Source organism: Onychostruthus taczanowskii, unplaced genomic scaffold (assembly GCF_017590055.1).
Source record: "Onychostruthus taczanowskii isolate IOZ18803 unplaced genomic scaffold, ASM1759005v1 scaffold42, whole genome shotgun sequence".
Classification (NCBI taxonomy): Eukaryota; Metazoa; Chordata; class Aves; order Passeriformes; family Passeridae; genus Onychostruthus; species Onychostruthus taczanowskii.
The window spans coordinates 295,186-320,354 of NW_024501682.1; the positions used below are offsets into that span (position 1 = coordinate 295,186).

At 44.0% G+C, this 25,169-nt stretch overlaps 3 protein-coding genes across 9 annotated transcripts in view; 2 read left to right on the plus strand and 1 right to left on the minus strand.

The window, feature by feature from the left end:
* TATDN3 (TatD DNase domain containing 3) overlaps positions 1–530 on the minus strand; it is a 19,508-nt gene extending 18,978 nt beyond the window's left edge. For 3 of the 6 annotated variants that reach the window (XM_041413578.1, XM_041413577.1, XM_041413576.1), the window contains exons 1-3: positions 420–530; positions 318–350; positions 163–236 (exon numbers count right to left, since the gene is read on the minus strand). In XM_041413578.1, the coding sequence (XP_041269512.1) occupies positions 163–236; positions 318–350; positions 420–473 (161 nt within the window). In that variant the 5' untranslated portion in view covers positions 474–530. The remainder of the gene's footprint in view (positions 1–162; positions 237–317; positions 351–419) is intronic. The other 3 variants (XM_041413581.1, XM_041413580.1, XM_041413579.1) reach the window with 1 other exon arrangement.
* NSL1 (NSL1 component of MIS12 kinetochore complex) lies at positions 472–10,086 on the plus strand. The gene is made up of 7 exons (XM_041413550.1): positions 472–504; positions 546–737; positions 932–1,016; positions 2,707–2,837; positions 5,237–5,291; positions 7,936–8,003; positions 8,586–10,086. Exons 1-7 carry the CDS (start codon positions 472–474, stop codon positions 8,862–8,864), a joined length of 843 nt encoding a protein of 280 aa, XP_041269484.1. The 3' UTR covers positions 8,865–10,086.
* A 3,457-nt stretch (positions 10,087–13,543) lies between these two features.
* On the plus strand, positions 13,544–17,994 carry BATF3 (basic leucine zipper ATF-like transcription factor 3). 2 transcript variants are annotated; one of them, XM_041413614.1, is made up of 3 exons: positions 13,544–13,657; positions 14,885–14,989; positions 17,416–17,994. In XM_041413614.1, the coding sequence occupies exons 1-3, from the start codon at positions 13,544–13,546 to the stop codon at positions 17,599–17,601; spliced, it is 405 nt and encodes a 134-aa protein (XP_041269548.1). In that variant the 3' UTR covers positions 17,602–17,994. The 2 variants fall into 2 exon arrangements, with proteins under 2 accessions (XP_041269548.1, XP_041269549.1); XM_041413615.1 differs by lacking the exon at positions 13,544–13,657 and adding an exon at positions 14,155–14,255.
* Positions 17,995–25,169: the final 7,175 nt, after the last annotated feature.

The window sequence follows — 25,169 nt, forward strand, 5'->3', positions numbered from 1 at the left end:
ACAGAGAGCCTAAGTTTAACGCCAAGAGCCCACAGAGAGCGCAGGTTTAAAGACAAGAAGGGCCGGCCTGACGGAGGGGGACAGGGCATCCCCCGTCAATCCCCAAGGCGCGAACCCACGCCGGGACACGGGCGGGCGCCGGAATCCCCGCCGGCCTCGCACCTCTCAGACAGCTCCACGACGCTCCGGAACTCGCGCGCCTGCTCCGACACCACCACCAGCGCTGACACGGCCGCCTACGGCACACAGAGACCCCCGGCCCGCTGAGACCGGCGGGGCCGCGGGCAGAGGGTCCCCTCAGGCCGGCCCCGCCTCACCTGCTCCGCCGCCCGCACCACGGCCGCCACGTCCTGCAAGGGACAAACACCGCCTCAGCGCTGGGGCCGCGCCCGGGACTCCCCCCGCCCGCCGCGCCTCACCGGCTGGAAGCAGGGCGCGGCCAGGTGGCAGTGGCAGTCCACCGGCCCCGCCATGCCGCGCCCGGCGGGAAGGCACCGGGCGGCTGCGGGTTCCGCTTCCGGGCCGGCATTTTCCCCGCGTTCCAGGCGGGAAATGGCGGCGCCGCCGGAGCCGGAGGGCGCGGGGCCGGGGGAGGCGGACGCGGGGCCNNNNACCCGTTGGTGCGCTGCTGCTCGCGGCGCGGGCTGGGCGCGGTGCTGGAGCTGTGCGCGCCCTTCGTGCGGGCCCTGGCGCAGGGACAGCCCGGCGGGGCCGCCGCCGAGGTGGAGGCGCTCTGGGTGAGCGGGAAGTGGGAACGTCCTGTGCCGGCACAGGGCCCGGCTGGCAGCGCTCGGCACCCGGGGTGAGGGGGCGGCTTGCCCCGGGGTGGCTCCCGGGCAGGGCGGTGAGGCGGGACGGGCCCTTCCTGCAGGAGGGATGGATAAATTCACGGATGGACCGCTGGATTCTCAGTCTGTCCCCTGCCTTGCAGAACTTCGAGACAGCGGTGCGGGAGAACGTCACCATCAACGGGCAGCCCTGGGAGGAGGCCTCGGATGACTCCCGGCTGCGGAGCGGTAGGCGTCCGTTTCCATTCGCTTCCTGCTGGCTGGGTTTGTTTTGGTTTGGTTTTGTCCTGAGGTAGAAGGGGTCCGATTGAAAAGGGAGGTTCTGACTTGATGTATGGAAGTAAAAACTCATTCTTAGGATAACAGAGCGTTGGAAAAGGCTGCCCAGAGCTTGTCTCCAGCGCTGGAGGCTTCCAAAACCCATCTGGACAAAAGTGCTGTGAGCAACCTGTTTTGACAGGGGCGTAGACCCTACTGTGAGCAGGAGGCTCTGGAGAGCCTGAGTGTTGGGGTCAGTGACCAAAGATCTATCAAAAGGCCCTAGGAGACTGTCTGTTGCTGCTATTTAATATACAGATTAAGTGTTGAAAATTATTGCTATATAAATATATGTAATAGAAACAATGTTTTTATAATTACTGTGTTTTGAATAATAGTAGTGGAGATTCTTGGTAGTCTGGTGTCCAAAGAAAATTCCAGTGCTGTTCATTCACTCAGTTGTGTTGGCTTTAGGTGCTCTTTGCCTGCAGCATAATGCCTTTTGCAGTTACACAGAGGTAAAAATACAGATGCATTGAGCTAACTGTGGCGCTGTTAAACCAAAAACGTTGAACTGTTTTTTGATGGGGATGCTCTGAGCAAACTGTGGGCTCTGAGCAATGTGATCTAGTTGAAGATGTACCTGCTCATTGCAGGGGGCTTGGTCTAGATCACCTTTAAAGGCCCAGACTATTCCAACCCAGACTATTCTCTGATTCTTTGAAGTGTCTGCAGTTGTACTTCTAGAATTATAAAACTCCAGCTGCTTTGACTACAAGGTCAAAAATGCACAGAACTCATGATACAAAACTGAGACACTGTCATCTGCCCACAGCTGGAATAAAGCAGGTGTAAAGGAGTGTATTCTGGTGTTTAATTAGATATAGATTTACTCATGTGCCTATCTCTGATCCAGTTTGAATCACCAAGAGATCATGGAAGATTTTGTGCCTTCCATGTTTATGTTGACCAGTGGCTTAAGTCTTTCCTGTCATTACTTGAATGGTTTAATGGTGATCTTACAACAAACAACCAGAACAAACACACAGACTCCTGGAACCTTGACTTTTCCTTTCTGAATTTTGCAATCACTTGATTCTGCAGAGGGTGACCCAGAGAGGGTGCTCAAAATCCATTCTTTACCACTAGATTGCAAACATTGCATGGCTTGCAAGTTATACTCAACACATGAGTGGGAACAGTGAATTTAAATGTTAAACTGCTTATTTGTGCACTGTGTGATTTAAAATCAGTTAGGCTTCCAGTTACTGTTTGTACAGTTGGAGTTTGTTTAATGCTTGTAAGTCACACAGATAAACCATTTTTCTCCTTAAAAGATAGCCATTGCTTCCTAAGACTTTCTTCACAGATTCAGAGTTCATAGGGAAATATATTTGTTATTTTTTCCCCTGGATGGTTCTCTGCCTTCCCCCCCCCCAGATAATTTACTTCAAAATAACTGGCCAGCATCATGTTATGCTCCAATCTCTATACTGCCTTAGCAGGGAGATTCAAGACATCCATTTATTTCTATGTTGATAATCATGCATGATTTTTTTTAGTTTGAGATCTAAAATTTCTTTTTCTTGATAAGTTTGTCTCAAAAAAAAAAAAATTGTCTGAGAATTCCACAGTAACTATGTGTGTTTGTCACTTTCAGATTCCAATACGGAAATTGTGGAGGATGAATTTCATGACTTAGTAGCAGAGACAACAGCTAGGCGTAAACGGTGGCCTAAAAAGATCCTGGTGCATGCTATCCAGACCATGAAAGCAGAGCAAGAGATGTTGGTGAGTGATCTAAGACTTCCAGAAAACCTTTGCATTAAGAAATCGATCATCCAGTGTTGACCTTTAAGCTCCTTCCCATGGTTGCTTTTGATTCTTAATCATAAAATGAAATTGTTTTTTTTTTTTTAAGAACTGGTTCTGCAGTAACAAGGTTTAAACTTAGTAAGTTTACTAAGTAACTAAGGGTAGCTACAGAGTGTTGTGACTGTGTCTGAATTGTGTCTGTAGCACAAAGAAACTGAAGCATATTGCTTCGTCCTTGTGACTCAAGATTTACAAACCAGTAGGCACCTAGTTATCTTCCAGGTTATTGAAGCCCTTGCTCAAGGGCTGGTTGAGGTACTAAATGTTGCACTACATACATACAGATAGTATCACATGCAGTGTATGACTTAAAAAAATGTCAGTGGCTTCCTAAGCACTTTTTTGAGCTAGTAACTACATCGAGTAATGACTTTCAGTAAAGCATGGGAAAAAAGGCAGTGTGGATTAATGAATCAGCACAGTAAATTCTGTGGGATTTTTGACACGCAGTGTAAAGTAATTACTGGCATTAAACAACCCAGTCGTGTCCTCAGCTGCTGGATTTCTTCCCTGAAGTTATCTTAGACCTCTCTTTTGTTTACCTCCTGATTAACTAGGATTCCTTTCATAAAAAAACAAGAGGCTGAGGCAGAGTCAAACACTGGCACAAGCTGTCCAGTGATACTGTGCAGTCTTCATCCTTGGGGAGATTCATGGAGTTGACTGGATGAGGTTCTGAGCAACCTGCCCTAGTTAGCCCAACTTTCAGGAGGATGTTTAGAGGTCCTTTCCAACTTCAGCTATTCTATACTAAAGCAAACAGGGATTTTTTTAGAAAGTTGTGTAGGAGCCTGCATTGCATTTCTGAGGACTAAAATTGACAAATATTAGTTAACTCTCTAGGTTAGCCAGGCAGAGATGATTTACAGTAAGGAAAAGTGCATGGGTGCACTTTCATCTTACACCTGAGATATTTTCTAACATATATTACCTTTTGTGATCTCTCTGTTTTGTCAATGTATTAAGTATGTAAAACAAACAAAATCAACTTAAATAAAATATGTTATTGCGTAACACCAAGATTTAACAAGACCTACCTGAGTGCCACAATGGATTACTTATGTGGAATACCTCTCATGCTACTTTCTTTCTCTTGCTGATCTCTTTGAAGTTCACACTACCACAACTTGATGATTATTTTAATTAAAATTGTCTGCAAAAGTTTCGTTTATCCCTGTAAGAATATGTAGAAATATATGTAAGAAATATGGAAAGCTTAGTTTATCTCTGTAAATGGTCCTTTTTTTAATCTCTCAGCTACTTTGTAAAGGTATCAGTAGTTTCTTTGGTTTTGGTTGAGGATTTCTTGGGTTCTTTCATCACCATAGCTAATTGTGTGATGCTTCCTGAGGCATAAAGAGCAGCCATGAAGATGTGATTTGTCTGGAGAGAACCACTCATTTATTGTGGTGATTTCCTTGTAATTGCCAAAGCAAGAGATCGTCCTGTGGGTTTTCAGTCAATATGGTCTGTAGAGTTTGAGATAAATGCAACCCATGTTTGTTCTCCTGCTTGGAGCTGTTACTGCAGACTTGCTAAGAAGTTGTGTGAACTGTGAAGAAATTTCTCCCAAAAGTACAGCAAGGAATAATTAGCTTTCCCCTACTTGGTTTTGCTTGAAGAAGGTTGAGGGACAGCTCCTGAAGTCGAGAACTAACTTGCAGATGATCTAACTTCTATTCCCTTAGCCTTGATTTGTTTCCTTCTTCTCTGTTAGCTGCTTCTAATTCCACCTTTAATGTAATGGAGTATGAGTTACGTTCAGTTATTACTAGTTTACTTCATGTCTCAGTTAACTGATGTAAGGTCACAAGATTCACAGTTTGTGGAACAGAGTGTTCTTAGCTCTATCTAAGTAACTGTAGGGCTAGAGTGTAGTTGTTTAAGTACTTTTCTTTTTCTTAGCTTTTTGTCTTAATGTACCCATTGTTGGAGTTTGTGGTTCTGTGAAAGCATGCTGGTTCTGTGAATGGCTCCTGAGAAGCCAGAGCAGTTTTTTCCTCAGTCATGCAGTAGGTGGCAATGCTTCTTCCAAAATGCCTGGATGTCAGTTCTTATGCTATAATAATCAGAATTCTGCAAACTAAAGCAGATTCTGGAGATGTGTTTACAGTGAGTGTAACTGTGTTAACCAGTATGCTACTTTCAGTAACTAAGTATCTATAATCTGTACCTCTAATACATTCTTGATCTAAATAATTCCACCACAATCTCCATTGTTCTGATTGCTATATGTATATTAGATATCTGTTAAACCAAGGGGGTATTTCAGAATTTTGGTTTGTGTGTTTTTTGTTTTTTTTTTTAATATGTAGAAGCTCTACCAGCCTGTGGTGAAACCAGCAGACATAAGACCTCTGGATTCTCAAGGTAAAGATTTTGTGGGGAGGGCAACTGTAACACTGCCTCACTTACTGGCTATCTGTACATGTTTAAAAAGTTTTCTTTCTTCAAGCTTATTTAAAATTGGCTGTTTATAAATTCTAAAAAGCTAGAAGTTTTTTCATAAGTGAATATATTGCTGCCTGAGTTTTACGGTGTCCATTTCTCTCATTCTGAGTGCTGCCTGCAGTTAGGCACTGTACTTGAAGGCAAAAAGCTGGCAAAGGCCTCTCTGTGTGTGTGTTGGGGAGAAATGGTCACACAGCTACCCCCAGAAGGCTTCCTTACTTCTTTCCTTCATCACTGGTGGAGGCCAGGTGGGGAACTGGATGGATCACTGACATTGTACTTCATCTGTTCTTGTGTTCCTTTTGCATGAGTACTAGAAATGCTTCAACCTCTCTTCCTAACCAGTCAGTTCCTTCAGGGAATTGAAAGCTGTTGTGTAGGACTCAGTGGTGGCAGTGTTGACTCTCCTAACTTGCCAAGTAGGACACAGATTTCATCATGCCTGTGTCACTTTTGAGGGTTGATGAAGGAACAGAGCTGCAAACAACATTTTAAGTTTGCTGCATGGTTTGGAAAGATGCCTTGTACAGACTCCTTGGAACAAGGTGATGGATTTTGCAGTGGATGATTGGGATGTCCTCTTTTGAAGCTGGCTTTAATAAATGGGAAGTTTTGTGTTGCCTGTTGTTAAGTATTGAAAAATGACAGAATTCAGCAGTGCAGTTCGAATTTGAAAAGTGAGAACCCTCACTATGAATTACTGCACATGATGTAACAAGCAGCAGTGCTCATAGTTTGAGGAGCTGAGCTGGATTTTTAAGTTCTCACCCTGCTGATCTGACTTCATTCTAAACATAATTTCCTCTTTGTGGAGGGAGACATGGTTTCCAGCAGTGCCAGCCTGTGCAGCAAAGCAGCCAGTAGGAGCAGTATAGTGGTCACTTTATATCTGAGTTCCTTTTGGTTTCTAGTGTCCAAATCCAGGCTTTTCGGATGTCAGTCAACTACTTGCAAGTTAGTAGCAGTTTACACTATGATATTGTGGTTTTGGGTTTGATAACTGCAAAGTTGCAGCAAAGATACCATGGAGTTTATGGAGCATTTTGGTATTATGTAGTAGTCTTTGGGAAGTTTATGTATACCAGTTTAGCAAGTACAGTGGCCAGAAACCAAAAATGTTTAGATTACTCAATACCTTTCATTTCCTTGTTTCATTTCCCTATGTTTTGGAAAGCCTTGAACACTGAGGAATATAATGCCATCTATGTCAAGCCAAACTCTTGCAGGCACATTTTATTTAACTGTGTTTCAGTCTTTCTGTACAATAATCCAAATAATTATTTCTTCTTTCACTTAACTCCGTCCTTACCATTTCATAAGGTTACCAGCCTTCTCATCCCAATACTTTATTGTAAGAGTGCTTCATTGTACATATATCCTTATTTTACAGAACGCCCTTCCATATTGCTGTGAGATGTGTTTAAAGAGGTTGCTTCTGGACTGCTAATTCTTCCAAACTGAATGATGGTGCATTTTAGTGTCCAGGTTCATGTAGGGATCTAGTGTTCCTAAACCAGCTCTGACCAGCACACTGGATACATGGACAGTTGAACAAGCACCATCTCTTGGTGGTTACCATGTTTCAGCAGGGAATCACTGTAACCCTGAGCTAGAATGCAGTGACTGACTTCAAAATACTTTTGACAGCACTAATAAGATTGACTTCAAAACAGAATGCCTTGTTTAACCTTGACAGGGTTTAGGGTTGTGTGCACCACCTGACACCATGTCCAACTGCAGGCAGTGGTGAAACCCTTCAGAAAATGAATAGTAATGGAGATGAGGCTCTTTACTTCCCAGAAGCATGCTAGTCTCGTTTTAAGTTTTGTGGATGGAGAACGTGCAAAACAGTTTCATAATAGGCTAGAGTTTAACTCTTGAATATAGAATTAAAGTATTAGTGATCTTATAATATTGCTGTTACAGTCGAATATATGCTGGTGTTCTGCACCTGCTACCTGCTTCAGTGTTCCTGAAAGCTGGGGGTTGTTTCCTTATTAGCACAGCAGAATTAATGCAGTTCGTGTTATTTATACTTGGTTCTTTTTGGTGTTGATGCTTGATAAGTTAAGCCAGAAGAAAAAAAAAAAGCAGCTTTTATTGTAAAAGCCAACTTGTTGGAGACATAGGAAGATTTATTTGCCCTCCTTAAAATAGGTTTTCTAAATCTCATGTTCCTCACAGTGGTGCCTATTCTCTGTTTCTGTATGGGTTTTATCAAATGTAATGTGAGCTTAAAAGTTTTGAAAACAAATCTTTCTGTGTAATTATTTCTTTACAACTGTTCTCTTATTTCAAATACTGGCTTTGTGTTTTTTAGGTAAGAACTTTGGGGCTTTCTGTAGTTGGGACTGCTAGCCTCTACTGCAGTTTGAGTGATAAAAAGTATTACTAATGAGGTATACCATGCCAGCTGTCATCCTCAGTGTTACAGTGAAAGGGATGTGCTGCAGGTTTAGGTTTTATACAGGGACTTTACTGGCTTTCTGTCCATTTTCTGATAGTGAGTAGTGGGGGAAAGAGTTCTGTTTCAGAAGGTGATTTGTGCTGTGTTTGTCTGTAGATGCTTACATCGCAGAGCTGAAGCAGGTGACAGGAGCGGCATCCAAACAGATCAGCAAAGCAATGCAGGTGAGACCTCCGTGTGCTCCAAGAGAAATATGTTTCTATTCTCTTGATCTGGTAGTATGTCACAAAACACGAGTTCTAACTCATCTTCCTTATAGTTTGGTAGAAAAAAGCCTGTGTGTGTACTTAGGAAGCAGGTAAAGCATTGTGTTTGTAAAGCATTTCCCCTTATGTGGTAGTAAGGGAGATTACCCAGGAAATACTTCTGCTGAGATTTTGGAACCTGCAGTGTTTGAAAAACAGAACATCTTTTGAAGACTTGTATGACTTCATCTGGAGTATGACATTTGTTACTTCAGTACCTGCTTAGGCATCTCAGGCTGTGATGTTCCTGTGATGCTGCCTGGGCTTAGAGATGTCATGAGGGAGCACTTCAACTTGGTGCACTCTTTGCTCGGTTTCTGAGTGCAGACACCTCACTATTGGAGTGGTAGCTCTGCGTTCACAACCCCCACCCACCATCCTGAGCATCATCTGTGCAGACACTGAAGCTTTTGTGCCTGTCAGAATCTCATTAGCATATTGCATGCCTTATAACCATTGTTTTTCCCATGTAACTTGAGATACTTGGGTTTGTTTTTGCAGTCTATTCTGGCACTCACAGAAAAAGCAGAAGGTTTTTCCCAAGCATTGAGTTTGCAACCAACCTTGGAACTCTGCAAGCTGCGGCAAGAAGTCTTTTCTGGTTTCAAGGTGAAGGAGGAAAACAATGTCCAAAATTCAGTACCACCAGGAGAAGTCACACCAACAGGAACTGTTTCCAGTAAAAATCCTTATGTTTTGCTAAAAAGAAGAAAAGCTGCAGATTCCCCCCAGAGAAGGCGCTACCCACTGCGGCGGAGGAAGATCACTCTCAGTGCATGAATTTCTCATTTTGTATTTTCACATTGGAATCTCAGTTGTGCATCTGTTCCATCTTTTTTCTTAGAACTGATCTAAGAACCTCAGTGCTACACATGGGAGCTTCTTTAATTAGTCTTTGACCTCTTAAATATTTCTACTTTTGCTGACATGCTGATGGTATATGGTACATGTACCAATAGCATCCCATATCCAGCAAGTGTATTTTCCATTTAACTCATTTTTTGCTCTTATATTGCAGTTTTTAGCTTGAGTCCTTGTGCTTCTCAGAGTTCTTGTACATGCTTTATGTATGTGGGCAGTCTTTTAGGAAACTACTCACTGCTCATTTACGTTCAGCATGTCTCTAAAGAGGTTGGAGAATGTCTAGTTCTCCTAATGCACCTTAATTAATTACTAAGGCATGTGGCTTTTATGTTAATGAGTTAATTGACACTGCAGCAAAAATGGAATCACCAAATTTGATGCGATGTTGGAGTTTTAAGGAAGCCCATGCACACATGTGATATTACTCCTTGCTATTCTACCTTTCCTGAATATAGGTCATCTAGGCTTATTTATAGTTATGTTTGTTGAAACTTGGATTTTTAATAATTGTATATATTTACTTGCAGTGTGCTCTTCTGAACAGGAATTCAACCATCAAAATTTTAGGGTCTGATATATCATTTCATGTAATCCAATTATGCAGCCTGGTGTTTTCCTGAGCAATATTTCTACCCAAGAAAGGATCTTGACTTGGGTTATGTTTGCATTTGTGTTGTTTGACTAAACTTTAAAGATCAGTAGAGACTACCAGTAAATGGTATTTACCTGAGCTAGCTTACTTTTGTTTTCTATACTCATTAGTACCTAGAAGATTGCAAATTAGTACTAAATTGAGCATTGTGCCTTAACCATTTATAACTTTTTCTAGTTTATGGTTGCATGTGCCTGCAGTAAATACTCCTGTCTAGTATGTAATATATTTGTAACACAGTAAATGGAGGGGGGGAGGGGTTTAGAAGCTTTCTTAATGACATATTTGGTGCTAAGAAGACAGGTCCGACCTAATGTCTAAGAGATTGAGAATTCTCAAGAAAACAGATTTTAGCATAATTTATTTCGTAAAAGTGAGCATCTGTACTGAGACTTTGTATATATAATCATATGTAAATATTTTTTCTGACCTTGTATATACAAATGTGTGTTTTTATATGAAGTAAATTAAATCAATTAAGGAAGATCAAAGCTTCAGATAATGTTGTCAGTTCTAATTCTGGAATAGATGGTGGCTGAGCAGTGAGCGTACTTCAGAGGACATCTGTGTTAAATTCTGGCTTGAGTAACTGAAGTAGTTCCATGTACTGCCTTTGAACTCACAAGTGTTATTAATCTCGGGGCTGCAAAGCTTCTCGTGTGAGAGAGGACAGGATGTGAGAGGGACTGGAGCTGCAGGGCTGTGGAACGTGTGGCTCAGACAGCTTCTCACACAGCCACTTGCTATTTTGAGTGCCCGTGCTGTGTGTGGCGTTGGAAATCCCTGCTTCAGCTTTCTTCATACAGATCCTGGATGGTGCTAGGCTAAGGTGAGCGCTGCAAGATTTTGCATGGCAACTGATACAATATTTGGCCATTTCCTCTGTTAATAGGAAGATTCTCTGCTCTTGTCTGCAACTGATAGGCAAGTACAGAAAATAACTAGGAATAGGTGTATACCTCTTCGAAGAAGTTCTGTCAGAAATAGCTGGGATAAGACAAATGCCATGAGAAGTAAAAAGGGAAAGCACTGTGGTTTAAGACTTAATAAATAAATTCATAGATTCACACTACAGTGCATGTTTCTAGTTAGAGATTGAGGGATAGTTGGCCTGCACAGGATTTCAAGGAAGTGGGAATGAATGCCCTGAGTTAGAGCACTCAATCTTTGTTCCCAAGGCCCATGTTGCAATTGCAACTGGGTGGAAGAAGAAAAATGCATCTGGAAATGCTGGCCAAATGGCCTAAAGAAAAAGATAAAGCAATCAGGGTTCCAAGTGCAGCATATAAACTAGGAATTTAAAAATCTGGTGGCCAAGCAGTGCTGGAAAGAGAGCCTCGCTTGAACTGAAAGTTCTATGATGAGCTAAACTCAACATGAATGTTCAGCAGTTTTTCCAATGATTATTTAAAAATTCTACAGCCAGTGATACCTGCAACTAGCTGTTCTTCCCGTTGGCAGAAATATATAAAACACTTCATTTTGCCCCACTCCAGTAGCCTTTTGTCCTTCAGTTAACTTTTCATAGGAATTGGCAGTGTTGTGCAAGACATGTCTAATCAGGCTTCTACTGAAATGTCACAACAGCCAAGCTTCTTATTTTTAACTTGGGACGAATTGGTATTGCATCAAGAAATGTCTGGTAGTTTTTCTTTATATAGCCTTTGAATTTTGTAAGACAGCTCAATGGTGATGGATGCTTGGGTTCATTTGCAAACCGAGTTTGAATTTCTTGGCTTTCAGGGGCGAGAACATCTTGCTGTTTGTTGGTGTGTCCTGTCTGCAATGTGCTTTTTGCTCATGAGGCTGGGCCATCCCCAGCCAAGAAAAACTTGCAAATTGGAGGAGCATCCACGCATGCTTTTGCTGTGTGTACTTTCTGAACAAAGGGGATTATGAACTCTAGAGGGGAAGCTCCTCTTCCAGAAATCTTCACATGGACCCTGACATCTGTTCGGAAGCCTGGGCACTCTGAGACCCAGTTCTGACCTGTGCCGTTCTCCAGAAGAGCCGTGCTGTGCTAAGCTGTGATCAGACACTAGTCTGCATGTGTGTAGGCTGCTTCATGCAGACAAATATCACTGATAAACTGCCATTATAAAATGTGAGCTCAGCTGACTAGGCTGCTTTCTGGGCTGTTTTTCTATCCTGCATAGAAATGCTCTGCCTTTACTGCTGCACTACCTGGAATTACTGTGTAGGCATTTCTGCAGATGTACCAGAGATAGCTTTAATACTCAGTAGAAACTTGTTCCCACAAGCAAATTTTGATTTGTCATTTCCTTTGTCATTTGTTCTGAACAAGAACAGACTATTCAAGCTCAAGGGGACTGTCCCCTGGCTTGTCCCATGCTTGTGTTATCCTGGAAATCATATTCTGCAGCTGCTGGGAATTATTCAGTGAAGCAGATATTTATTCAGGACTAATAAATTCTTGGTGAGCTGCTCATGATTTGATGCTGACAGGTAGCTGGTGCAGGTGCCATTTGCAGCAGCATTGTTCCTGGAGCATGGGGTTCAAAGTCCCTCTGTGGAAGGGGACTTTCTTTCCCACAGATCACTCCAGAGGACTGTTGAGGTGTTTTATCCACATGGTTCATAGCAAGAGAACGTACCTGTTCCCTGAGCCTGTGAAAATACCGGCTTCTAGTCCTATTTCATCTGAGCTTAAGCTACAAAGGCAGCAAGATCCCAGAGCTCTCTTTAAGCAACTGTCCCAACTAAGTCTCTGTTCCTGCCCTCGTGTACTGTTTACTTTTAACTGCATGAGGTGTAGTTTAGCAAGATTAGGCTCTTTCAAAGGGGCAGTTGGGAGCAATTCACCCTCTAATAGCTCTCTGCCTGGTGGCCAGGGCTGCTTTCCAGGAGGTGCTGGTTTGGATCCGCTCCCATGGAGAATGTCACTGAACCCACACCTTACTGCTGCCTCCATGAGCTGCCCTTGGTGAACATCCTGCTCTTGGCACATTAGATGACAAAGGGAGAAAGAAGCAAGACTGCTTTTGAAGAAACCAGGGAATGCCCTGTGAGATGCTTGGGAGCCCCAGCACAGTCTGGGGCTGCAGATTAGGTCAGGGTATATTGGCAAGAGTGTGTTTCCCAGCTGTGGTCACCAGCCATCTTCCCATGGCTGATAGGGTGGGAAGACTCACAGGGACTCAGTCCTCCAGGGTTGGAGAAGCTCTTGGAAAAGTTCAAAATCAAATAAATGCATGGGTAGCCTGTAGGGTTGAGACACAAGCTGCTTTGAGGTGGAACAGCTGGGAAGAAGCACTTCAAACCAAGGAAGTCATGCTCAAGTCTTTTAGTCACAGTCCCAGAGCCTGCCAGGAAACATGTGGCAGAGCACAGGAGTCAGTTTGACCCTTGGACTCCAGGGAACCTGGTTCCCTTACCTTTAGCATGAACTGTTAGCCAGATCTTCCTGGAAGGATAGTCTATATTTACTCAGTTTGCCGACTCTAACTTCATCTAAGCTGGATGACTCAAGCTGCTGAGGAAAACAGAAAAATAGGGAAGTATCTGATTTCTTGAGATACCTGGGGCTTTATGACTGACTGCCCTGCAGTTTGGAGGCGCATACCCTCCTCACATGGTCATGTGTTCACCTCTGTGAGTTGAGCACAGCCAGGAGGGTACAAATCCTTTTGCAGAAGAGCAAGGATGTTGAAGTAGCTGTCAGTGCAAACACCGTCTTTCAGAGCATAAGGCCAAGGTAACTGTGCAATTAAAATGCAGAAAGGTGTTCCGAGAGGTAAAAGAAACAGTGTTCTGTTAAGATACTCTTGACAGAATAGTAGAAGAGAAAGATTTTTGTCTGCAGCAACTGTATGTCCAGCAGTCTTTGTCTGGCTTTGCCTTTACAAGAAGTCTGTCGCATTTCCTTATTATTTAAAGGAACAGGGTGAGTAGCGAAAGTGAAAATCGCTTTATCCCAGCACGGATGCCGTGTCCTAACACCCACGATCCCGGGCTGCGCTGGCTGTCCCCCATGTGGAGCTGTCGCCGCTTCAGAGAGCCGATGTCAGAGGAGCGCGGCGTGCAGGAGCGGCAGGAGGTGAGCGGCGGGAGACGCACGGGGGCGAGGCCGGCTCCCGGCGGCAGCCTGGAGAGGAGAGAAACTGCGGGGAGTTTATTTCTGCAGGCGAAAGAGCGACTCGGGCCTCCCGGAGGGGCGTCGAACGCAGCCGGCCCCTGGGGCTGGGGCTCTCCGGGGGGATTTTCAGGCAGCTCCTGCCCGGCAGCGCCGTGACCCGGACTTTCCCCCGGCTCCCGGCGGCTGACGAGAGCCGGCGGTCCCGGGGGGCGGTCCCCGCGGGGGAGCAGTGCGGGATGGGGCGGCCGGGTGCTCCCGGGTTCCCGATGCAGGAGGGCGCCATGTGACGGCCATGTGGGCGGCGGCTCCGCCCCGGGCCGCTCCGGCACCTGGCTGCGGCGCCCCCGGCCCGGGGCGGCGCGTCCCCTGCCCCGGCCCGACCCGCCCCGGCCCGCCCTGCCCTTGTACTCCCTTCCCTCCGCTCCCCGGCAGTCGCACCCCCCGCGGGCCGGGGGAGCCCTGCGGGCGGCTCGGCGGCTCCAGGATGTCGTGCGCCGTCCCGGCGGCGGCGGGGGCCAGCGCGCTGTCCCGGGGCGCGGCGGCCGAGGGCGGCCAGCAGGTAGGGACCGGGTGGCGGTGGGCGCTGCGGGCGGGAGAGCGGGCACATGGGGCTGAGTCACGCCGGGCAGCGCCGCGGCGGGGATGCCCGCTGCCCCTGGGTTTCGGCCCTTCTTTTCCCTGGAGGCGGCCGCCGTGCTGGCTCTTCCCAGGTGGGAGCGCGGGCGAGCCGCCGGCGATGCGCGGAAAGCGCCGGGGCACGGCGCGGGCAGCGGCTTTTCCCGAGGCGCGGGCAGCCGGGAAGGGAGCAGGGCTTTCCTTCACGCTGCTCGCACCTCCGCCCCGTCGGCCGCGCTGGAGCGAGGCAGGTGTAAAGTGCTGCCCGCCAGGCAGAGCGGGAGTGCCCGTCCCCGCTCGGGTACCCAGCTTCCCCCATCAATATCAGTGCCCCTGCTAAGCACTGCATCCCCCGGCAGCCTGCCGGCTTCCACCCCTCCGCTTCGGATCCGCCTGTGCAGTGGGGCAGAGGGATGCGCTGCTCTTTGCAGAGATCTTGTGGTCTCTGGGAGACCGAGGATCAGCGCTGTAAAACTGGAAGTGTTCGTTCTCAGAAAGTTACACAGCCGACTTCGGTCATCTTCTATGTGCACCTTGCGAACTAGTGAAATGTTTATGGCTGATGTCTTCCAGAGTCGTGAAGAAGATGACAGGAAAGTAAGGAGGAGAGAAAAAAATCGAGTTGCTGCACAGAGGAGCCGGAAGAAGCAAACTCAGAAAGCAGATAAACTTCACGAGGTGAATGGGTACTTGGTGCTTTGCAGGCATGGCTTGGGTACCAAGCACGGGACTTTACAATAAACAGGAATTCTAAAGCAGGCGTGGGCCTGTCTTCATACAATCCTGCTCAGAGAGCTGTGGGTGTGAGGCACAGAAGGTGTGCTGTGGGATGCCTGGTTGGGAACTCCCAGACGCTGATGCTGCTCTTGGACAGTGCAGCTCTGCCTTCAGCGATGCTGCTAGGAAGAGAGAGACATGGTCCAGCCCATGCCTCATCCTCTCTCTTTTGCTCTTCCTTTGATCACCCAAAGAATGGGATCACAGGGCTCCTTTGGGCTCAACCAGAACCATTTTCTTCTGTATTAATGTTAAGCTTGTCACGTTTGCTGTGACAGTGGATGAATTCTTGCTGTCTTACAAGGTAGAAGGTGATGGAAGGGGAGGGGGCCATGCAGTGGCAATGCTGGCTTAAATCAGTTCTAGAACTGTGGTGCCAGCACTGCCACTAAGCATTGGGGCTCCCAGACATACCCAGTTGAAAAGGTTTCTTAGGAACTTGGGAACCTGCAAGTGTGAGAGCTCAGCTTGGCTAGCTGTTACCCTTGTATGCTTTGAAAAGTAACAGTGGGTGTTCAAACAGATACAATGAAAGTAATTGATTCTTCCAGAAGCTCTTAATATCACAATGTGGTGTGCTTTTCTTGTGTCCCCAGTGCAAATACTGGAGGACAGGGATCCCTTTGCTCTGGTACAGTGCTCTTGTAGCCAGGAGTCAGCTTTTGGGGTAAGTGACAGTTTTGCAGCACACTGCCACTGTGGCTGAGTCAGTTGCTCAGCTCTGAAGGTTCATCACCAGCTTTTTTCTTTCTCACTGTGGAAAGATCTGCCAGCAGTTAACAGAGACTAAGAGGGACAATGTGGGGAGTTTTGGGCTTGGTTTTTTCCCAGATCTCCTCTTGAGTCAGCGCCTGAGAAAGCCAGGTGCAGGGTAGTTCTGAAAAGGGGTAACCTCTGGCTTTTGTGGAATAATTTTTGGGCCCTGTGCCATCCTGCAACCTCTCTGATGTTCCTCCTGAACTTGAGGATATTCCTTGTGCTGGGAATTTTCATTTTGAGGCACACAGGTTTTGCCAGCTCTAGGCAGATCTGGTTGAATAGACATTCGTTCTTAGCAAGAACAATGTGACAGTTTCACCTCTGAAAAATGAAACAGAGCAATGGGACAGCAACATTTATTCCAAAACCTGGGACCATGGGGTTTGGGGCAACAAGAGATGAGCAGAATGACAGTGGGGGTCGGACAACTTGGCTGAGTTTGGTTCCAATGCTGTGTTAGGAGGACTGTGCCTGTTTTACTCTGTGAGAGGTGGCTCAAGGGTGTGAGGGAGGGCAAGGAGCCCAAAGTTCTGCAGCAAAGGGGAGCAGAGGCAGTGCCAGGCTGCCCAGAACACCGCATGAGGTGCTCTCCCTGCTGCCTTTTAAGGCACGTGTATGCTTTGAAGTTTGCTCTGAAGCTTTCCCAGGGAGGTGAGATTGACTGGGTGAATGTTGAGCCTTGGGCCAGCAGCAAGGCATCCATCTGCAGGTTTTTAGTGACCTGGCTCTGAACCTCTAGCTCTCTGCTCTTCAGGATGGGAAGGCTTAGAAGCAGGGACACTTGAGACACACAGTTATAAAAAAATGTGGCACAGGAGTCTTGCATCCATCACATGGATGCTGCAGAGCAACTCAAAATTCCTCTGCACTTAATAGCAGCTTATTTATTGCCAGAGAAGCTTCAGCTCAAAAGCAGACAGGTCAGGGATAACCAAAGGCAGTGGTCTGGCCTTCTGGTGACAAAATGAATCTGGCCTCATTTTGGTATGATGCTTCCCTCCTCCTGAGTTCTCGGGCTTCTGAGCAGGTGGCTGTTCGATGCCTGTCTGCCAGGCTTGGAGGAGAGCACTGGACATTCTGTGCTAGCCTGGATAAATGGCTTTTCCTGGCACTGCCCTGGGGCAGGGGCTACCTTTCTCTCACCAGCAGTTCCAGGCACCGGGTTTTCCCAGCACTTCTCAGCAGTCAGTGCTTTCATTTTCTCTGATCTCACCGTGCAGAGTCCATTTTGGCCCTTCCCATCAGAGGCAGCCCAGAGTGGAAGAGGCCACCATGGGGACACAGCCATCCATGCCTGCAGCCCTGGGCTCCTAGGAGACTCTGAGGGCAAGCGGCACCTCCTGGTCTTCAGGGCCATGAAAGGAATTGCAGTGTGATCAGGGCACAGGTGGTAAAGCACTTGCCCTGTTCCAGCACCCAGGCTGGGTCTGCCTTTCCTGAGCACTATGTAAGTTGTAGTAAGAAACCACACTGTTTTTCTACTCTTAAGTGAATGTACTCAAGGTGGAAGCACGGAAAGGAATGTTTTGACTGTAAGTTGTTGGTTTTTTTCTTTCCCCTCCTTCCAGGAATATGAGTCTCTTGAGCAGGAAAATACCTCCCTGAAAAGAGAAATCGGAAAGCTAACAGATGAAATGAAACACTTGAGTGAATTGTTGAAGGATCATGAAAAGATCTGTCCACTATTGCACTGCACCATGAACTTTGTGACCATACCAAGGCCTGATGCACTTGCCAGCTGCCTACCAAGATGAGTGCTCTCCTCAATCACCTCTCAATGTGATGAGGGAAAGTGCTATTAACAGGAGGTTTCAAGAACTGCCTAGTGTGCAGTTATTCCATCGAAGAGGGCTGGACTCAACCACGCAGCTCTACTCTACATTGAATTGTTACAGTCTTCTAAATCTCAGGAAAACACCAGTATGGAAAAAGAAGACAGTTTGAACAGCAGCTTCTTACTTGGTAGACTCTTCAAGCCATGGTTTTTCCTTTGGAAATGTCAAAGTGCCGTGCAGCCCACTATGGAGTGATGGAGTTTAGACAGGGAAAAGTACCGACCTCAGACTGGGATGCCTTTCTCCCACACATCCACTGCTAGTAACCCTTTGTCACTTGTCACCCATGCATGTCAGGATCTGGCTGCTGGGTTTTGTCTCTCTAAACAGGTTTGGTTAATAAAAGTGATGTCTCATCTCCATAATGTTCTCCACCTTCTTCAGTAATCTTTATAGCATCTCTGCTTTTCATTTGCTGTTCGATGCCAAAGTCTAATGCTAATCTTCCTGTTAGTTGTTCTATTATTTACTTATCTCCTCTTCATTGATTCCTCTTTTGAGGTGTGTGTAACAAAAGAGTTTTCTTAGTCTTTAGTATTCCAAATCATCAGTCCTGCTGGCATTAGTCCTTGGAGTGTTTTATATCCTAAAATATGGCTTGGTCATTTTCTGATGATGATTGTCTGCTCTGTGTGGAAGAAAAGCAAACAGAGTTTGATGATTTTAAACATGGTTTTAAAAAGCAGATTTTAAAATTTACTCTTTTAATGCACCCACTGGAAATGAACAAGTATGTTCATCCTTCCTTCATCTTGCTTATTGCCTCTGGAAGATTATGTCTGTGGATTGAGTTTTGCTAAGCATTTTGTTCTATGTCTACACTGAAGGTGTTTGATAATTGCTTGAAAGAAAAAAACATTCTGTTTATTTTTCTTTTTAGTTACAAAAAGGAAGTATGATTGCAATGTTATTGAGAAATACACAGAAAAATGTGTTTACTTTCTCTGAAGATTCCTAACAGTGTCAGCCTCTTGAAATGTGGATGCTGTAGCTTGGGATCCAGCAGTGAGTCTTTTTCTCACAGTATTTCACAAAGAGCACCTTTTGATAATAAAAATCTTCTCCCCATTGCCAACTCTCTCACTTCAGCATTTGGATTTTTTTTTTTAATTAAACTCATGGGATTCATTTCTCTCCTCACCAGGATCACAGTATTTATCAGCAGCATATGGTCTGAAATGTCTGAATTTTAATTTTTTGTAAACTTTTTTTTTTTTGTTTCTTTGGTAGAGTGGTGCACTGCTGATCACTCCCAAGACAGAATTTGGGAAACCATTTAGTCAACTCTGCCTTCTAAAGGGCCCTCTTGTACCATTTTCTTAGGCTAGAAACTCCAGATGAGCTGTTGGCTTCTTTATATTATTTGTTAGGTTGTTCCCAAGAGAGTTTCCAGAATTTGCATCTGCAGCCTACATGCTGTCTTCAGATTCCTTATGGTCCCATAAGAACTGAGTCATCCCACAGAGAGAATCTGCAGCAGTCCCTCCCTAGGAAAACAAAAGTCTCAGTACAGTTCAAGGTTTGCATTTTGGGTAATGTCCTTGAAACTGTTCTGTGTGTCACCCTTAAGAATGGAAGCTATCTTATGAATATTCATCCACACACCCACATTCCCTCAGGCACTGGATGCCACTGTGTAATTTGGGCAGAGTAGAGATGTAATGGAGAAGGAGTAGCATGGTGGAAATGAACAACATTCACTCTGGGAAAATCTGTCATAATTTAGGGTGAAGGGAGAGAAGGAATATTTCATATTGAGGTCAGGAATGTACAAAGCTGGTCTCACATATAGAGCCCTGTAGGCCTTCAAAAATGGGAGGAAAGATCAGCTAGTCCAAGACAGTTCATCCCAGCAGAATCCTTCTAAAGAATTTTGTTCCACAGATGCTCTCTTCCAGAAGTAGAAATCTAGTGCCCTGTGTAAAATCCTCCTCCTTACACATTTATTCTTCTAAACATCTGTCTAGAAACTGACTTCAGCTTATCACTTGGTGTCATGTCCAAGTTCTGTGGTAGGCTGCCCATCAGAAAGCACTGTTCTTGTTCTGCAGTTAAAGTTTTAATCCATGGTGTCTGAACCGGAGTTCATTGCTTTACAAATTATATAATGTCTATGCAGAGTGTACAGCGGAAGGCAGCAGAATTCTCAGTAATGTGTGATGGAGACAACAACCTAAGTCCAAGAATATGTTGCTGTTCCTTGGAAGGGCTGGGAGCCCTGTGGGAGCCCTCACTATCCCCACTTTTTTCCCCCAGCCTCAGGGTACAACTCCAGCTCTTCCTGTGCATCATGTCCATTAGTAACAGTAGGGCATGGGTTGTTTCTTCCTCCATCTCTTGCTTCACTTTTTTTCCCAGGAATATTTCCAAAGGGCCTTTTGCATCATTCTTCTATTTGATAGAGGCACTAAGGCACTTCGCCAATCAGTGTATTGTGTGATTAATGTTCTAAGGCAGCTGGGAGCCTCAAGTAAAATAAGTGAGCAAAATTAGTATCCCAAGCCACTTAAGTCCAACATTCTGATATATTTATAGAATTAATGTGATAGCTGAATCATGAGCTGACAGAGACCATGAGCTGTTAAAGCAAAGGCTTATGTGTCCTTACACATGCAGCAATTACATTTTTTGCAGGAGATTTTTGTAAGGATATTGATTTACAGGAACCTTCTGAACAGAAAGTGTGTCCTGGAGCCTGGGATAATTTTTACATGAATAGGGAACCAGAAAGGAGAACAGAAAGGAAAAAACCCATTTGTTAAGGAAGCAACAGAAAATTCTTTTTCAGATCCAAACCTCTCCTTTTGCAGCAGTGTTACACCATCAAAAAAAAAAAAAAAAAAAGAAAAAAAGGTTTCACATCTATATATGGCTAAAATCCCACTTGATGTACTGTAGCTTCAAAAAGCTTCCAGTTGGCTTGACTTTTTCCCCACAAAAATGTGGTCTGTATCACATCCACATGATTTTCAGATGCAGGTAAATAGGGAAGATCTTTTCTATATTCAGATCATGTTTCATATGGGGTGCACTGTGAATTGCAGTCTTATTTGTGGATGTATTATGTAGATGAAGGCTGCCACCAAAGCTGGATTTTGCCTCTTAGGTTCATAGTGAAGGTTACAGTTTGTAACCTTCAATTCAGTGTGAATTTCTTTTTTTTGCATTTTCTATGAGTCTAATGAAGAAGCAAAGTGCTTACTGCAAACTTACAGACAAAAGTATTTATTTAAGGAACAGACTGAGTCCAATTCAGCTATTTATCTATTAATTTATTTTGGTTTTAGTTGGGTCAGATTGAAAATTATTAGATTTTAAAAAGTTAATTTTAGCCTCCAAAGCTACAAAAATCAACAGAAAGGCAAAGTAAAACTTCCCATTACTGCTCATGTAACAGAGATCAGTTGTTATACCTCAAGAGAGCTTATTAGAAAGTCTTGCTCCTTCCCACTGGTATTTTACATTCATACCTGTGAGCATGCCTGTGCCTTCATGTACTTATCCAGTCTCACTGAAAGTATGTCTTAAAAAAAAAAAAAAAAAACATTAAACCAGCCTGTTCTACAGACTTTCAGACTTTGTGTTCTTTGCCCTGGTACCAGTTACTGTAATTTAGTGCTCCTTCTGCATTGCCTCCTGATCTCATCTGCATTTGGTACTTGCACTAGTCTTTGTAGTCTCATTATTTCAAATGCCACTTTTTTTTTTTTTTTTTTTTTTTTTTTTTTTTTTTTTTTTTTCTCCTTCCTGTATCCTTTTGTTTCTACATGGCTTGGTGACAACATGCCTTAATAGAATCAGTTTTAGAGGATCAAGACTAATCTGTAGGGCCATATAGAAATTGCACTTCACTTGTATACCCTGTATATGATTAAAGGCTTTGATGTGTGCCTTGTTTTGTCAAGTATTAAGGAAGTATTTTGTCAAGTATTAAGGAAGGTGTCCATGCAGTCTTTTAAGAAGTACTTAAAGGTGGCATAACCTTTACTGTAGCCTATCAAACCCATACTGTTTCCTGTCCATAGATGAATGCTTTGCTGTGTGGCATTTGGGGTTTCCATATGTGAATCAGTCTTGAATTTCTGTCTCAGTGAAAGTGATAGATAAAACAATCATTAAAAAATCCCTTTTCTCTTCTTCCCATCAGTGCAGTGATATAATTCCTGTTACAGAAAGGAAGCATGTCTGATTAGCAGGAGAAGTGGGGGGTTTATTTTCTGTCACAAAGATTAATGTTATTCTCTTTATAGGAGGGTAGGAATTTTCTGTTTGTAAACCCTGGGTTACTGTCAAGTGGTCATTGGAGAAACATCTTACATGTACACAGAGCATGTGGTGCAGGCACACATCCATAAGGGAGTGAAACAATTTGGCTTCATTCTCTGCAGAAATGTGGGATTTACGTTGATTTCCCTGGAAGTAGAAACGGTCCTACAGCTACCTCAGAGGACATGCAGTCCTTTGCTTACTCACTTGGGTAATATTTAACCCAAGAATAGCTCCAGGCTCACTGGAAGTGGGTACTTCTTAATAAAGAAACTGTAGTAACAATCATCCCTAGGATTGCATGCTCCATTTCTGGCATTCATTCAGGTATTTTTTTCCTACTCTTAGCTCTTATGGAAAAAACCTGTAATGGTAGAGTAGGAATCTTTTCTCACTGCAGAATTTTGAAATCATGACATCAAATGTATTGTGAAAATAGCTGGCATAGCTTTTGCAAATAACCTGTTTCCTGCTAATTATGAGTTTGGTCGGCTGCAAAGGAATCATTACTATTCTCTTTAGAAGTGGAAAAACTAAATCACAAAGGTCTTGGTGTAGAATAAAAACATTCATTTGTGGAGTCAGTACTGAGTGACTACGGTGCTTCATTGTCACAGCTTATCTCAACCTGGAGCAGCTTCTTCATGGAGCCAAAGAGAAAATGACATCTGTAAAACGTGTGTTTGCTTTAAATTTGCTGTAGGAGAGCTTTTATTGTATGTGTTTAGAAAGTTCCACAGACTGCTGGTAGAGCTTTTTACACCCATCTGGCTGCAGTCCAATTAAGTATGCCCAGACCATTCCCCTGGAACACAGTGTGGGTGCATCTCCAGTCAGGTGGAAAAACTTTCTCCTTTAACTGTCACATAATGAGCTTATTGTCATGTTTTCATTATTCCAAATTATTAAAATATCAAAGCTTTTGAAATTCTAAGCAAGGGTTGTAAGTAGTCTCTCTTGGGATAAGCAGATTATTAAAATTTGTCTTCCCATTATAAACTGAATCTTGAGAGCGACAATTTATTATTCATCTCGGGTAAATAATTGACAATAAGGAATAAGCAACAAGACACTGCTTCAATATTTGATGCAATGCCATATAAGATACAATTGCTTCAGCTGGAGAAATTGTGCAAGAATTGAAAAATAGGACTAGCTATTGAAAAAGTAGAACTAGCTGAAGGAAAATGGCAAAATTTATTTTTGAAAAGCGAGTTATTGGGCTAAGAAATTGTTTATTAGTAGAGATTCTCAAGTACTGATCACGGACCACTCTTGTTGAGTATCTTTGGTGAAGACTTTGGGTACAAAGGGACCATTACTACAGAAGAAGACTGAAATATTCTGCCAAAGAGACTGCATGACCTTGCAGAAGGGAATAGAAATGCCATTATTCATAGAACCATAGAGTCATGGGACAGCCCATGTTGGAAGGAACCCTGAGAGATCATCTGCTCCAGCCTTCTGGGGACAAGGGAACCTAGATGAGATTATCTAGTGTCCTGCCACGACGCCAAGTGTACAGTCACACACTCGAAGAACAATTCACAAGAATTTCTGTCACGAGGTGTAGACTCTTGAGTTGGAAATGCCAACAGAAGGAATGAGCAAAATCATATTAGCAACTGATGCTGAGGCACCAATGCAGTGGAGCAAAAAGAAGGGAAAATAGGCACTCAAATGCATAGTGATGGGGTTATTTCTTTATTTGTGTATCTGTGTTCTTAAAGAGAGAAATATCAATGTAATTAGTGAGAGCCTGGCCAGACCTCATCTGAAATACTGCATACATTTCTGCTCGACCATGATAAAGAAAGGTGAACCAAAACTAGTGCAGATACAGAGAAGGCTACTAGGAGGGTTAGGGGAATAAAGAATCTTTTTTTTTTTTTTTTCAGAGACAAAGTCTGAAAAGTGGTGGAATCATTTTCTATGTAATAACATCAGAGTAAAGATCACATAAGGGCTGTCACAGAGAAGTAGTATTGTTAGTAGAAGAATAAATAGGTATAACCTGTACTTGTTTTTGAGCTATATGTGTGAAGAAGTTTCTACCTGTCAGAAGAAAGACATCAGAAAGACTTCCAGCAAAAATGATGCATACGAGCAATCTTGTGGGTTGGCATGTGTGTGTGCAGCCCACTTAGTTTTGGGGTGAAGGCCATGTATGTCATGAGGGATGAACTGAGTATGCTGCTGGTCCAAAATATTTCCTCCTGTCCCCATATCCTTATCCTCTTTGGAGAAGGCTTGCAATTGAATTTAAAAGAAAGCAGATCTTAAAACAAACAAAGCAATCCCCTAAGATTTCTTTATCCAGGAACTCATTTCACAGGAGGTCAGATGTAGGGTTTTGTCAGAGGCAGAGTCCCTTACCAAATTGAATTATTTGATTAGATCCATGTAAGGAAAGAGCGGAAAAAAAGGGAGTTTTCTAAATGCCTACCATTGAACCATGGTATGTTCCCAGAAAAAAGAAAAAATTAGAACACTGTTCACAGAGAAAGAGAAACAAAATCTAACAGGAATCTGGGGAATTTCCCAAGCTGTTTAGCTGTTTACTTTAAAAGCTGAGTTACTCCATCTCTGCAAATATGCATTTCACAGAAGATTGCAGGCCATTTTTGTTTGTCTTACATCCAGTTCATTGATTAAATATATAAACAGGATGTCTTTAAGAGCAGAAAGTTTTAAAACAGGATTTGATACTAAGCAAGAGCTCTTTTAGTTCCCTTTTAGCTATTTGAGTTTCATCTTTGCTTATCAGAGCTGTTTTAGGGTACAGTAATTTCCAAGTGCACTATTGGGTGCGAGGTAAATAATCTCTAGAGATTAATTTTTTTTTTTCTTTCATTTCTTACAGTAAATTACAATAGTACACAAGCTAGAAATTTCCCTTGTAAATTCTGGTCATCCCATTTGTTTGCTAAGTTCCAGTATGGACTCAGGACCTGTCCTGTCAGTGCACTGAGAGGTTAAGCGCACTTGCTCATCCCTTTCTAGGGGTAGGTGATTCATCAGCTCTGCTTAAGGACTTGATTAATAGGCAAGAGCAATCAAATTTAAAAGAGTCTTTTTAATCATACAGGTGAGGAAATTACTGACCACAACTTAGGTATTGTCCTGTTTTCCAGGTGAATAAAATGTTGAGGGAGCCTTCCTGTGTGTGAACCTTTGTCCTGCTGGTACTTCCACCCTTCTTCCGTCTGGAGTTTCAGATC